The following is a 15,013-nucleotide window of genomic DNA, read 5'->3' as shown; positions in this document are numbered from 1 at the left end:
GCTTTTACAGTTGGTAATACACCATCCTTTGAGCATGACTGAATGCAAAAACCCCGATGATTAAAATTCCTTAATTCAGCTGAACATAATGTGGCTAGATGTATTCTCCCTGCGCTGAATGAATGTAAGAAGCTCAGTTTCTGAAATGCCTTCATTAATAGGGATTTTCACAGTGCATAATCAGTTCACAGATATGCTTCTGGCAAGCTATAATAACATTGTTGTTTGACTGTTTTTTTTTGTTATAAAGCTTTTTCTAACGTTGAAAGTACTGTGTGTAGGAACACTATGCAGTTTGCAACCCCATCCCCCAAAAGACAAGCAGGGATCCAAGAAGCTACGGGTCTACAGTGCTGGAAGAGAGAGGATAGCATCGTCAGGTAAGCTGCATTTTATATTCTCTGTGTATGTTGGAATACTACGACGGAGTATTAGGGCCACAAATTAGGGGAAAAAAATCTGATATTTCAAAAATAAAGTCATAATATTACAGGAAAAAAGTCGTAATTTAATGAGAATAAAGTCATACTATTTCAAGAAAAAATAAAAGTTGTAATATTATGAGAATAAAGTCATAACTTTTCAAGAAAAAAAGTAATTTCCTCCTCGCAATTTTAAACGCAATTTCTTGCACAATCTGGTCCTGACACTTATTATGATAATGTGGTGCTGATGTGCCAAAAGATTAAGTATTTCGTTATTTGTGAAACTTAAACTAAAGTATAACTTCACAAGATGCTCCACGTTCCTCATTTTCACACAGGCAGCACATTGCTCTCTTTCCTTTCTAAAATAACACGTACAATTACTACTTTATAATATTATAACTTTATTCTCATACTACAACTTTTTTATCTTAAACTTCTGACTTTATTCTCATAATATTAAGACTTTTTTCTTGTAAACCTATGACTTTATTCTTGAAATCTCCGATTTATTTTTTTTCCCTCAATGTGGCCCTAATACTGTGCTGTAGGATACACAGTGTGGTTTGGTGAATGTGCCGAGGTTTAATATGGTGAGGTGTTTCATTCTGGTTAACAGCCTCTCCAGATGCTGTATCTGGTGGCCACAGACAGAGAAGTAAAACCAGAGAGAGGTGCACTCATCCACCCAGTAGGCAAGAGAGCACGCAACACCCTCTGACCCTAACAGAGAAGACAAAGCATCTAATGGCAGGTGAGCGTCACGTCTGCTGTGAATAGACAGGGAGCATGACAGCAGGAAGCAGCCGGAGCTTTCAGACTGAGTGAGTGGTGGTTAGAAAACTCTAAAAAGACAGCGAGGAATGGGACAAAAGAGAATAATATGCATATTTGACTGCATGTTCGGATTTTACCAAGGAGCTCCTTTTATACTTGGGAAAAATACCTATTCCTATTTTATAAATTAAATCACTTCAAAATAGTGCATGAATTTTAATGAGCCTCATTCTATCCTGCGTACACCGTCGCTTTTGTTCCCCCTTTTTAATTTTGCATAGCCCCCGTCAAGGCCATTTGTAGGATTTTTGTAGGAGTACCTTCTCCCTTGCCAGCCTAAGAAATCCCACCACCACCACTGCCGCTGCCGCCGCCACACACACGCACACACTAGCATTGTCCTCACAAAATGAGCGCACGTGCTCTGAAAGCTCATTTATGGATGTTTCTCCACCGCAATAAGCTCCTTTGCCGCAGCCCTGCCCACAGACGGAAAGTAGTTAGTTCATTAATGGTAATGTGGCACATTAAATAAAAGTCAGAGGGACATCTCCTGAGCCCAGGGTTTGCCACACAGTGGGCAATTAGAGAAAGTGATTATACTGTCGAGAGGTTCAAATGTGCTCACTCATTCAGATAGAGGTGCCTCTTTCTTTGATCTCAGGCCCATCGTGGAGTTTAAGGATTCAGTGTGTCTTTCACGCACACACAAATGTATGCATCTTTCATTTAAAAAAAAAAAAAAAAGATTGTACCGTTATATTCAGGAACAAAGTGTCAGATATTGTAACACTGCTGTAAGATTTTCTCTTTTTAACAAAAGTGGAAAAACAAAAGATTAAAGCAGAATGGAAGCAGTGTTTACTTGGAAAAATAATGTCAGCTAGATTTTTAAGGATGTTTGGACAGATCTGTCATTTCATGAGTGACAACTTTGCAGTAAACTGCTGTTCTCACTGCTGATTATGTTGTTTTTACATTGTTATATTGTCATTAAGGTATTAGCATAGCAGGGCTATTAACAAAACCTACAAAAATGTCAGTGCGGGAGAAATGAATGTTCTCTATTGGCAAGCAGTGGAATTCATTACAATTTTGCATATTGCTATTACGCATTTTTATGTGCATATAATCAAATGAAATTAGAATGACGTTAGTCCCATGATGAAAAAATTTGAAAAGGATTTATTGCTCACTGTAATTAGATTCCTATCATTATTCTCTACTCAGTCTTTGTGGCTAAGACCTTCATGTGTATTCTGAAAGACTTATTCATGTATTATACAATTTGTACACTCCAAGCCTCTTTATTTTATAGCATTCATGTGCAACAATGTTTCAAATAGAGGATTTACTCCTGCTTATGTTAAAGCTGTCTTGTTTTTGTAATCTCTTATTTTAGATGAGCGTGTCTGCACTCCTGCCAAGGAGAGTTCACGAGCTGCTTCCACACCAGCAGAGCCTCTCCCCGGCTCGATCTGTCCAGGTTCGTCCGGTGACCTGCGAGTCCGCAGCAGCTGGGAGAGTAACGAGGGGTGCGAGCCCCAGCTCACTCTGCAGGAGGAGGTGTTCACTTTCTCATCCCAGCCACACTCGCCCAAACGAGGGCAAGGCCAGGGTGACCAGGAGAAGATGGAGATGGGAGATGATCAGGTTCAGAGCAAAAACGCGAAGCGGTATGAGGCCCAGCCTGAGGATGACTTTATCGGCAGTGAAAGTGATGAGGTATGTTTGCTCTCGGGGAGAGACACACATGCACACACATTTTGCATCTTACGGTATGTTGCATCTTACACAAGATATGTGTGTTGCTCTGACACAAGATATATTTATCTGACACTAATGACCATCTGCCTTAAATAAGCAAACTTGTGTTACACCGCATACACTAACAGTACAAACAAACACCAGATTTCAAAACTGTGATTTGTCCATTTTAGGGATTTATTTCGATTTGTGTGATCTATTTTAATCTCAGTTCATCAAGATTCAGTGTGTTATAATATCTCGCATTATGTACACAGTTTGACTTGATTCAGTTGAATTTGATTAGTTGCAGTTTACTTTAACTTCAAAGGTCAGTGGGGTTATTTATCATCAGATAATTTATTAATGTCTCCGAGACGTATAATAAAGAACAGTAGTTTTCTTTATGCTGAGCAGGGAAATTAAACTGTTGAACTGAGTATGAAGATGACTATCTTCAAAGAAATGCTAATTGCTTTTACTTATTTAAAATATTATAATAAGTCTGATAATTCAGACTTAAGAAGCTCATTTTGTTGCGCAGCTGATTAGTTTAGTTTTAATTTTAAAAAATTGGCATTGAAGTAATGTATTCTATGCACCACGTTAAAGACAAAATCCCCCCTAAAACACAAAATCCTGAAGAAAAACAGATACTGACAATGTCTTTTGCATGCATGTGTCAAATCTGATGGTTTGATGGTGCAATTTTTAACTCGATTACATCCAGAGACTGCATTCCTGTATGATGTAGATAAGGTTCCAAACATAGACAACATCAAGGTCATTTGTAATGAAGTCAACAACATGAAATCTTCTCTAAAACATTAATAGTAGATGTTTTGGTATCAGTGACTCAGGGCTTCTCTCAAGACTCTCTATTGACAGTGTGTTCATGTACAGATGTGCATGTATAGAACTCACATCAGGGTGATCTGGTTGGAAAAACAGTATAAGACAGGTTCTGTTTGGAGAAAATGTGATTCTTTTTATGGTGACCTTTTGTAAACTGCCGGTACTATGCCTGCAGTTTCTTTGTCTTCTGCAAAGCTACTCAGAGTTGACATTTTTCTTTAGAATTTGCATTACTTTTTGGTTTGGAGAATGGTTTTATGTCTTTATTCACCTTTGCTGAACATGCACAACCTTTTAATTTTCCTTCCTCCATTTTACATTGCTCACAAGCCAAATATAACATATTATTAGCTTATTATCAGCAGTGCCTTTTGGTACTACTTCTCAAAACAACCCCCCACACCCCCTTTAAAAAGACAGCAAGGGAGCTGCTTTATGTAAGGTAGGGAGAAATCATACAACACACACACAGATTGCGAGACAGGTTGCCTTGTTAAATGGCAAATGATCACATAGTCTTTTCAAACACTGCCCTAATAATGAGCCATCAGAACACTTCTATAAGTAACAAACACCCACCCGCCAGAGGAATGTATTGTCTGGACTTTGATTAGTAGCATATTATGTGCAGTGTGTTTTCTTTCTCTCTTACTTTCGTTCTTTCTCTCTGTACCCTGCTGTCTGAACCAGGACTTGCACTTGCTGTTGCCATTAATATTGTCATGCCTATAGCTATAGAGCTTATAGAGTTAGTCATTTTCTCCCTCCACTTTCACATGTGAAAACCACTAATGCAACTTTTTAGGGAATATCCATCGGCATTCTGGGAAATTAACTGATAGCAACTGTGTTAAACAGCCAAGGTTGAAAGAAAATTACAACATTTCACAATGAAATAACACAGACAGTGTGTCTGAGGGGGGTGTTTTAAGGAGCACTTTTCCAAATTAGCACATTAAAATCAGCTTCCGGTACGAACTGTGGTTAGAGGGTGAAGAAAGGAGCACGCCATTTCATTCTGTGAAAGCAGAGTAAGCAATTTGATCCAGCGCAATGTACTGTATTTTGAAACTACCAGCAGAAAGAAGACAACTTTTTTTTGAGATGGTCATTTTGGAAGCGAGGAGGAAAATGAGAGCTGCACTTGTTTGTAATATCCAAAGAAAACACTTTTTTCCCCTAAAAGGACACAATGGCTATTCCATCAGGTTTCACAAAGATCATATATTGGATAACCACAACTACTTTTTCAAGCATTGACTGCTCTCCAACAGGCAGAAAAACATTTGAGCATACTCTAGTATGCTCAAATGTTTTTCTCTGATAGATTTTTATGATTGCTGATGAAGCATTCTATTTGTGGTGGAGCACAAATTGCATATTGCCCCAGATGTGGTAGGAACATATTGTGGGCTACCTAGAGGTATTGTAACATCTTCCCTTTGGGCTAATATGACAAACATCGACTGAGAAAGTTCATTTAAAGGTTCGCTGTGGAGCTTTTGACCTCTAGTAGCGCCATAGACTGTATATAAGAAGTGGACGTAGTCACCCTGACGTCACCCATTGGTTTGTGGACTGCTGTTTTGAAATCTCAAGTTCTGCAATTTGGCCATCGCCTTCTTGGTTATTTGCAACCAGAAGTGACATGAGAGGGTGGAGCTAAGTACAACTTAATGCTGAATTAGAAATTTTTAGGCGACCAAAAAGGTTATAATTAACTTTCATGAACTGAAAACACCCTGTGAAAGGGTTAAAGTTCTAAGACGAAAACACAGATTTAACAACAACTTTGCTGTGGTAGCGACCTGTCAATCACAACGTAGCCACGCCCTAAAGCGTACCCTGCTATTTGACTCTAAATGGGACCATAATTTACTAAATGAACATCATGCTGTATTGAAAAAGACTTGAAACAAAGCGATTGAGACCATAGACTCATTTTTACAATGCTTACTAAGGTAATACAGTAAATGAAGTGAGAAGTATGGTCATTTTCTCATAGACTATATATACATCCGGGGCTAATCGTGTTGAGGGATTAGTTAGCTTCTCAACAGTGGTAAATAAAGCACAAGAATTGTTGATGACATCCAGTGTGTTGGCTGTGTGTTGGTCCCTTCACATGCTGCAACAGATCAACAGTTTCAAACAGACAACAGTATTCGCGAGCAGGATTATCACGGTGAATCATGTTAAAATCGCTCCATCTGTCGAGATGTCAGAAAGCAGCTCAGTGACGTTATCGACGAAATCCATCAATACTTGGTCTGTAAATTGTTATCAGCGGGATTTTTTTGTGTATCTTTCAACACAGTGCAAAGATATTCAGAGGAGATGGAATCACCACATGAGAACTGCTTGCATTGAAATGGGTCTTTAAATATAGCAGCACCACCACCACCTTTCCTGTCAGGTGGAGAAGCATTCATAGAATTAAAGTATGGAGGGGCGGACTCAATGAGAAGTGATGTACTGCCACTGTTATCCAGCCAGGTTTCAGTAAAAAGACTAAAATCCAGATTACATAAATGATGTAACGGTGACATATTTGTCAAAGCTGGCCGGGGGCTTAAAACCAGTGGTGGAGGTGGACGCCGAGGGGCGTTAGGGGAGAGAAAAGTCCGAGGAGTCCAAGGCAAGGCAAGCTTATTTATATAGCACATTTCAGCAATTCAATGCGCTTTACATAAAACATAAAAAATTAAATGCATCGAGACAAAGTGCAAAAGAACCCATTATAAAAGATAAAATAATAAAGTAAGATTAAAATAATATGAAATAGAATACATATCATCTTATGCATAACATAAGATGGAAAATAAAGCCCACTGAATAATAATAAAATTAAAATCAGTCTACTCTGTTCCTTTCTTTTCTACATCAGTGGTGGAGATTTGAATTTTTTAAGACGAAAAACTCAGAGAGATGAAGAAAGTTAATCCTCACAGGTGGTAATTGGCGTGTGGGGGTGGAGACTCTCTCTCTTGGTTCTGACATCCCTCATTTTTTAAATTCTCTTCTCTTCCTCTAAAATGGCTCTCAAGGTTTCTGGTGTGTTGTGTTATTTCTCGTCGTTGTTTTGAATCCTCTTGTCTCTTGTCCTTGGCAGAGGGAGCAGAAGGGTGACGCAGATTGGAGATGAACAATTTTACTCATGACAGACCGACCTCCTGTTCCTCAGTAGACTTGTTGGTGTTAGTTAGCTGTGTGTTAGCATCCTCCGGTATGGTAAAGTGGTATGACGCCCACACAGTCCATCCACCTCCACATTCACTTCTAATCAGCGGATCTTCATGCGCTGCAATATTCTGGAGAAGTCTTTGAAAGCTAACTAGCATCAGCTAATCTCAGGTTTCCAGTCACTGTAGTTCAGTGTAGTGACCCAGCAAAAGGCTTGTTCTGTTTGTAGGCCATGCTCGTGTAGTGCTAAAGAAGTAATAAAAATGTCAAAAAAAAATATGGCCATAGCCTTCTGTGTCCTTCATAAATGAAAGTCCTAGTGATTTATACATATCCAGGAGCCTCTGTCCATAATCTTTTGCAGAAAAAAACAAGAATATCAACAAAAGAATGTAAGCAGAGCTGAGAGCAAACAGCAGAGTGTCTGCTCTGTAAGAAAGCAGGAAGTCATTGTCTTAAATGTTGACTTTCTTGTGCACAGTGGGCCACCTCTGGGTGTGAGAAGTGAAGCTGATGCGGAAGTGCCTTAAACCTGCATTCTTTCTAACAGCCAGCAGGGGGCGACTCCTCTGGTTGCAAAAAGAAGTCTGATTGAATAGAAGTCTATGAGAAAATGAGCCCACTTCTCACTTGATTTATTACCTCAGTAAACATTGTAAACATGAGTTTATGGTCTCAATCGCTAGTTTCAAGTCTTCTTCAATACAGCATGATGTTCATTTAGTAAATTATGGTCCCATTTAGAGTTAAATAGACCATAAAGTAGGGGATGCTTTAGGGCGTGGCTACCTTCTGATTGACACGTTGCTACCACGGCGTCGTCCGGTTTGGGAGTTTTCCGTGTTTTCGTCTTACAACTTTAACACTTTCATAGTGTGTTTTCAGATCATGAAAGTTGATTATAACCTTTTTGGTCGCCTTAAAATGTCAGTTGTACTTAGCTCAACCCTCTCGTGTCACTTCTGGTTGCACAAAAACAACATGACAACAGCCAAATATCAAGATGGCGACGGACTAAATGCCAAACTTATGGCTTCAAAACGGCAGTCAACAAACCAATGGATAACATCACTGTGACTACGTCCAATTCTTATATACAGTCTATGCTTGCCCATGACAAAAATGGCATTGTAACTACATTGAAGGAGTCCAAAAGCCACAGTAGTGGCTGTGCTGCTCTGGTTTAAACAGACCGACCTACCTTTCTTATAGAACTCCATACTGTCGTTAGCAGTAGTTATAAGTGAGACATATTTCTAAGGCTATGCTTACATAGATGTACAATATAAAGTGCAAGACATGCAACACAGAAATTGTTTAACTCATCACATAAGCTTTGCATTGCTAGTAGCTTAATCTTGCTAAGCCACCACATTCTGCCACCCTGACTATAGTAATGCATCAGACTGTGGTTAGCCATCTGACACACGTTGGCCTGATTTTGATTTTCATTCATTTATGGCAGGTTGCTCATTTCTCAACTTGGAGCAATATCATCTTTCAAGGTGTTGCATCAGTTTCATGCAATTCTTTTGAGCTAACGTTTGTTCTTAAACAGAGAGAAATATTAAAAGCAAAACAAAGCAATGAACCTGTGGTGTATGAGCTATTTTGAAATGTATGAGATACAACAGACCAATGTTAAATGTGTTAAATCATCAGGGAAATGCAGTTATCTTAATGCAGTAATAACCGAAAGAATGGATTATGCAGTAGTATAGCAACTGACACTCAAATGCTAGTCAAACAGAGCATTGCTACAGTACACGCCCCTCCACACACAGGCTGGCACACACACTTCATCACACACACAAACAATGCAAACCCACGTGCTCACATCCACACCCATATAAGGCCTTTCAATAATACATGTAGTTCATTGTTTATTCACTTGCACTTATGAAAATGATAAAGCACTGAAAGAAAAGAGAAAACAAATAACACATGGAGAAGGTGAGATAAAAACCTCAAGGGGCTGATGATAGCCTCTCACCCCGAAACAAAGGTCAGAGATGAAAGAAAACGCCTCAAAAAGAGACAGCAGAACCTCGACAAAAAGCCAATGGGATTTTTCCATTGTGTTTTGGATCGTCGAGAAAATAAGATCTGTGGCGAACACACGTTTATGATACTTACATGATTTGTTCAGCAAGATAATCTTCACAAATGAACACCACTTTTAGGATTTTTGAAGCATGAATGCAAACGCCAGAAGTAACTTATGCTACGCTATAAACGAACTACACCACGGTCGCACACACAACAAGGCTGTAAAGACGGACGAGTCGGCTTGATGACGTCTTGACGTGTCATTTAGCCACTTGTTAGCAACAGCCTTTTTTAAGACACATAAAGGCTTCAAAATTCACATAAAGGCTTCATAGTGGGGTATTTATTGATGCATTTTATATCGTAGAACAAAATGTTAAAATCTCTTTAGCTTGTGTTAACCACAGACCTTATTTCAGGCATCTAACTAAAAACCCATTGACTTCCAGACGAGGGAACAGGAAGTGCTAAAATGCTAACTCATTGCCAGCTTTTAGGTCTCATTCCTGCAGCACTCTATTTAACACAATCAGTTACATTTATATCAACTCACAAAATGCAACTAAAATATGAGTTGATAATTGTATAACTGAGCTCTTACAGACATTTAAATGAAAAACAATCTGTTCTTTTTAATAAAAAGAATAAATATAAAGTGTAAATTTCAAAATAAAGGCGTATCTTAATGACTTGTATCGATATTTTCACTTTGCATCGATGATATTGGATCGTTGATCACTGAATCGATATATCGATCCAGATGGATGTATTGTTACACCCCTGTGAGATGGTGCAGAATGATGCCATTAAAGGAACACATCCAAAATCGATGTTTTGAATATGAAACATTCGCCCCTGTAGGCTTGAATGGTGGCTCTGAAAAGTGTGTAGCTTTCTCCTTCGTGGACAACAACAGCTGTAGTTTGTTTTGATTCAATAGTTAAAATGGATTCCAACTGTGACCCAGTTTCACGCTGCAAAAGACAACATATCAAAAATATCCACAGAAACTTTCCTCCAGCATCAACATGCTCTGTCCACACATGTTGTATTCTCAGTTTGGTCCAAAACAATCATATTTTCTCCAGTATGGCTAATTGTCCAGCTTTCATGTGCTGATATTTTGTGTTACATCTACTACACTTGCATTATTATAGGACATTCATACCAATTAAACCCATTCCCACTTTTTCAACTATTCCTACTACGTCACCTTCTGCTGACACATTTTAGCCAGAAATTCAGTGTATCGTCAGCTTTTCAGCATCCAGCATTCACACAGCAATGTCTTCAGAATGGTCCTTTGGTTTACCTTTGTTGTTGGTGACAGAAGTTGCAGGATTTTTTTGGAAAAGTTTCCATGGCCTTTTTTTTTTCTGCTGTGAAACTGGGTCACCATTGGAATCTATTGTTACTGTTGTGAATCCGGCTCCCGTCTTCAGTAAATGAGCAAGTTACAAACTTTTTAGAGTCACATATCTTTCTAGGGGCGCGTTTGATATTCAAAACTTTTTCAGTTTTCAGTGGAGTATCCCTTTAATGTTTAAAAGAGCCATGTACCGTGTCTGCATGTGCAGTGTGTCATGTAGCCTGATTGGTAGGCGACACATTGTGAACTGTATCGCTGAGTGTTAACGTTGGATCTGAAGGTGGGAAAGATTAGCAGACTTAAAGAAAATGCCATTACCCTCTTGAAATGTGAGATTAATTTAAAGCTAAGCCACCAACACCTGGTCAATCCCAATGACTGTTTGCCATCTCATTATCATACTTCATTGAGCACATGTCAATCTAAAGGGTGGAACACGACATTAAAGTTGGTCAGGTAACATTAGAAACATTAGAAACAGTCTACCATATAATCAGGCCATGACTAATCATCCTTTTTACAATCATTTAAATCAACATTTGTTTCCGTATTTGTCTCAGGACAAGAGCTACTCCACGTTCAACACTGCTACTCCCAGATCTCCCAGTCCAACTCTGGATGTGCAACTTGAAATCCATCCTGAATCTCACAACATTGACCAAGCGACAGTGCTCAGACCAGCTACCACCGGTATGCAGCCTCCATCCAGTGGGAGAGCTGAACCAGCCAGGATCGCTCCCACACGCTGCCTCTCACCCAGCGCGACACCCGGCAGACAGGAACTCAAGTGTTGCCCACGTGGATCAGAGGTGGTGAACCAGGTTGTCGGTGAGAACAGCAGTGTATCACTTTCAAGGAGACTCCTGCAAGAAGTTAAATTGGATGACTCCCCACAGCAAAAGGTACTGCTTACATCTACAACAGGCTATGGCTCTATATATATATATTTTTGTGACAGAGAGACAGAGCTGAGGATGAGTTGTGTAAAAGTTTGTAATACCGTGCTGAGAAGGATCACACTATAGTCTGTTACAAATTGAGGTTGGCCGCTGCTCCAGTTGAAAGGATCCACGATCACAGGATAGTCAACTGGAGCGATCACAAGGCCTGAAGGGAGATCTGTCACTTGGCTGTTGCTTTCTGCATTTACGCAACTCACTGCTGAGACGTGTCCCAGCATCCTTCATCACTGCAGCTCTTGACTGCTGATTTGTGCCAACTCCAGCAGGCAGTGTGCAGTGAAGGCTTTGACTGAAAGGTTGTCAGGGAAATATGACAAGGAGTTTGTTTCCCTCCCTGCAGCCCTGGTTTATTGACTGCCATTGATTCAACACCAGAGCAACACCAGGCTTCCTTGCACAAATCAAGTTAGCATAGCTCTGTCTTAAATCAATAGGTCCGCTGTTAAAAGACATTTCCTCAGAGGGTCAAAACACAGAATTATGTCCAGCACTGCCTTGAGCTCTGTCTGGAACTACTGTCTGCTGTTTACTCTACTTTGTTGGCTGCACACAACAGTGTATCAACTTTATGGATTGAGTGTGTATCAATTGACATTTTTCGTGAATCCTGTTGGTCACGGGATTCATTTCACTAATCATCACGTAAGGAAGTGAAGTCAATGGGAGCGGGCGGGACGGGAATCACAACAACTATATAAGCCAGTTTTTATCAGTGAGCAACCTCCGGTTCTGAAAAGTGAAGCCAATGAGGAAGTGCCTTAAACCTGCATTCTTTCTAATAGCCAGCAGGGGGCGACTCCTCTGGTTGCAAAAAGAAGTCTGATTGTATAGAAGTCTATGAGAAAATGAGCCTACTTCTCATTTGATTTATTACCTCAGTAAACATTGTAAACATGAGTTTATGGTCTCAATCGCTAGTTTCAAGTCTTCTTCAATACAGCATGATGTTCATTTAGTAAATTATGGTCCCATTTAGAGTCATATAGTCCATAAAGCAGGGGATGCTTCAGGGCGTGGCTACCTTGTGATTGACAGGTTGCTACCACGGTGTTGTCCGGTCTGGGAGTTGTCCGTGTTTTCGTCTTAAAATTTATTATTCAGCGTTCGGTTTTACTTCGTCACTTCTGGTTGCAAAAAACAAGATGACGACAGCCGAAATGTGAAGATCGAGGCCTTAAAACGACAGTCTACAAACCAGTGGGTGACGTCATGGTGTCTACGTCCACTTCTTATATACAGTCTGATATTTTATATATGAATATGCAGTTCTATGAATAAACACGGGATGGGAGTCATTCCTCCACGATTGCTATGGGACAGGAGGTTTTTGTGGGAGTGGGATGGAACAGGAGTGAAAATCCACTCCCATGTCACCCTCTAGTGTGTATGTGTGACCGTGATGAGATGTAAGGCATTGTCATCGGAATTGCTTCCAAATAAGTTTTCTTTTTTTTTTACAGGTGATTGTTTTAAAGGAAAAAGAAGATAACTCACTGACGCCACTTGACTCCAGCGATTACAACTCACACCTGCTTAGCAGTCCACGGATGCACGGGAATGATGATGACGAGCTTCGGATGCTGGCAAGTCTAAAAAGGGAGCAGGAGGAAGATGAATGTAGAGCCTCAGGCATAAGTGCATCCCAGATCCACCACTGTAATGTCAGCATCAGCATGAGCAGCGACGACGCCTCTACCTGGACCCACATCTCCACGGTCTGTACCGTCATCCTCTGCTACTCTTGATCTTCTGTTGTTGATTCTTCACTAACGAGCAACATTCATGTGCAGCTAGTCTACTATTTACAATCATTAGCGCGTCGTCCCTCGCTCCATCTCCCGCCTGGAATAATTTTTTTGACCCTGGTTGATCCTCACCCTTGTTAATTTCCATTTCAAGCCCCCAACTTATGCCACCGTGAAGTGCTAATGCACCTCTTTCTCCTGCATGTTTTCTGCATTACAAAAGATTATGGAGATAGAAACACATTAATTGGCCTCTTACGGCTTTTAAAAGCACACTGGCATAATATCAACGGCTCCCCCCGGTGACTAAAAATTATTTAGGTCATTTGAAATGATCCCCAGAAGTCTTTTTAGAATTCAAAGATGGTATGGTTCGCTCTTGGCGATTGAAGGTCATTGAGATCTATGGCCCATTAGCATAAGCACATTGCTCTTATGAAGAGAGAACACTGCCCTGGCTGGCCCTACTGGGTCCACTGTAGGATCCCCCGGTGAATACAATCATTACAGATGCTAGGCCTGTTACCATTTCTGTACACGCAGGTATCCATTAATAGACGGAGATTCGAGAATAGTGGTGCTACCGCAGGGATTATCATCTCACAGTTCCTTTCCGAGGACACAGTGGTGTGGTCACCAATAAACACATGTATCTTTAGACCGTACAGTTGGTACGGTTTTCCACGGGGACAGGATGAGATTTACATTTGACTTGATCAAACCCCCGAAGTGATGTTTTCCGTATCAGCCGCAGTGCTTTACAATTGTAAATACATATGGCAACAGCACCACCATCAGCATATTAAGAAAAGGCTTTGCCAATAAAGAGAGAGGAACAAACATAAAGAAAGATGTGGGAGTAATAATGAATACAACTTTTAAAAGGATCAAATAAGTGTCTGTGAAAGATAAAAACAGGAGATGGTTTTGGGACTCAGGTAGAGGATAGTCACTGTCTGGGGCCGTGACTCCTCCACTAAAACTGAAAAGTAATTTCTAGTCCCTGGGTGCTGTGACTGGAGTGGCCCTGCTGTTGACATCTCTACTGTTGCTGCTGAAACTACTGTACCAGCCCAGACATACAGTAACTTCACCCCCAGGCGATTCTACACTATGCCTCAGTTACTAGGTTGAACACAAAAGACTCACCTTGTATGATTGTGTCAATCTAGATGAAGTCAAGTCAATTTAATTTGTATAGCCCAAAATCACAAATTTGCCCTTTACAATCTCTACAGGATACATCACCCTCTTTCCTTTACAGTGCAACCCATATCCTTCGATATGTGTATATTGTGTCAATTCAGAGTTTTTTTTTCTGTTGAACCATGACATCTGATTACAGCTACGGATGAAAAGCATTCCTTCCTTCACTGTGAATTTGTGTCAGTCACAGTGAACTCCAGTTGAGATGTTGAATAGTTATTTTCGACATGGAGGTGAACTATCAAATACATCTTGTGATGGGAGGAAAGGTTTATTCAAATTTTCAACCACTTTTATTAATAACAGGAGGACTTTCACACTTCATTACTGATGAGAGCAGTATGAATGACTAAACCCAATCTCAAATGTTTTCACTAAACTAAATCTGCACTTTAAAAATGAGATAATTATCAGATTTAGCTTTCATATAAAGATGATGATACAACTCTTCTGCTCTCTAAAACTCTGCCAGTCAGGGTTTTGTGCCAGGAGCTCTCGCAGCTTTCCTCTCACTGATACATTCAGAGCAACTTAGTCAACGTTCTGAAGATGAGTTGAGTAATCATACAGTGAAACAACTCTTTACATAAATCTATACATGTCCTTTACATTTCCTGTCAAAATCTGATGGAGTTATATTCAGCAACACTTGTGTCTCCGTTTGAACCCGCAGCGTAGCTACCCGGATGTGCCTGT

At 40.1% G+C, this 15,013-nt stretch overlaps 1 protein-coding gene across 3 annotated transcripts in view; it reads left to right on the top strand.

The window, feature by feature from the left end:
* The window catches only part of cfap20dc (CFAP20 domain containing), a 38,632-nt gene that overhangs the window by 10,304 nt on the left and 13,315 nt on the right, over positions 1-15,013 (top strand). For 2 of the 3 annotated variants that reach the window (XM_074645610.1, XM_074645600.1), the window contains exons 10-14: positions 282-380; positions 1,045-1,179; positions 2,605-2,927; positions 10,965-11,306; positions 12,827-13,081. In XM_074645610.1, coding sequence (XP_074501711.1) covers positions 282-380; positions 1,045-1,179; positions 2,605-2,927; positions 10,965-11,306; positions 12,827-13,081 — 1,154 coding nt within the window. Of the gene's footprint in view, positions 1-281; positions 381-1,044; positions 1,180-2,604; positions 2,928-6,915; positions 7,256-10,964; positions 11,307-12,826; positions 13,082-15,013 lie in introns of those variants that run through there. The other variant, XM_074645619.1, reaches the window with a different exon arrangement.

Source organism: Sebastes fasciatus, chromosome 1 (genome assembly GCF_043250625.1).
Source record: "Sebastes fasciatus isolate fSebFas1 chromosome 1, fSebFas1.pri, whole genome shotgun sequence".
Lineage (NCBI taxonomy): Eukaryota > Metazoa > Chordata > Actinopteri > Perciformes > Sebastidae > Sebastes > Sebastes fasciatus.
The sequence above is the reverse complement of the archived record's forward strand: the minus strand, read 5'-3'. Positions and strand labels throughout refer to the sequence as shown.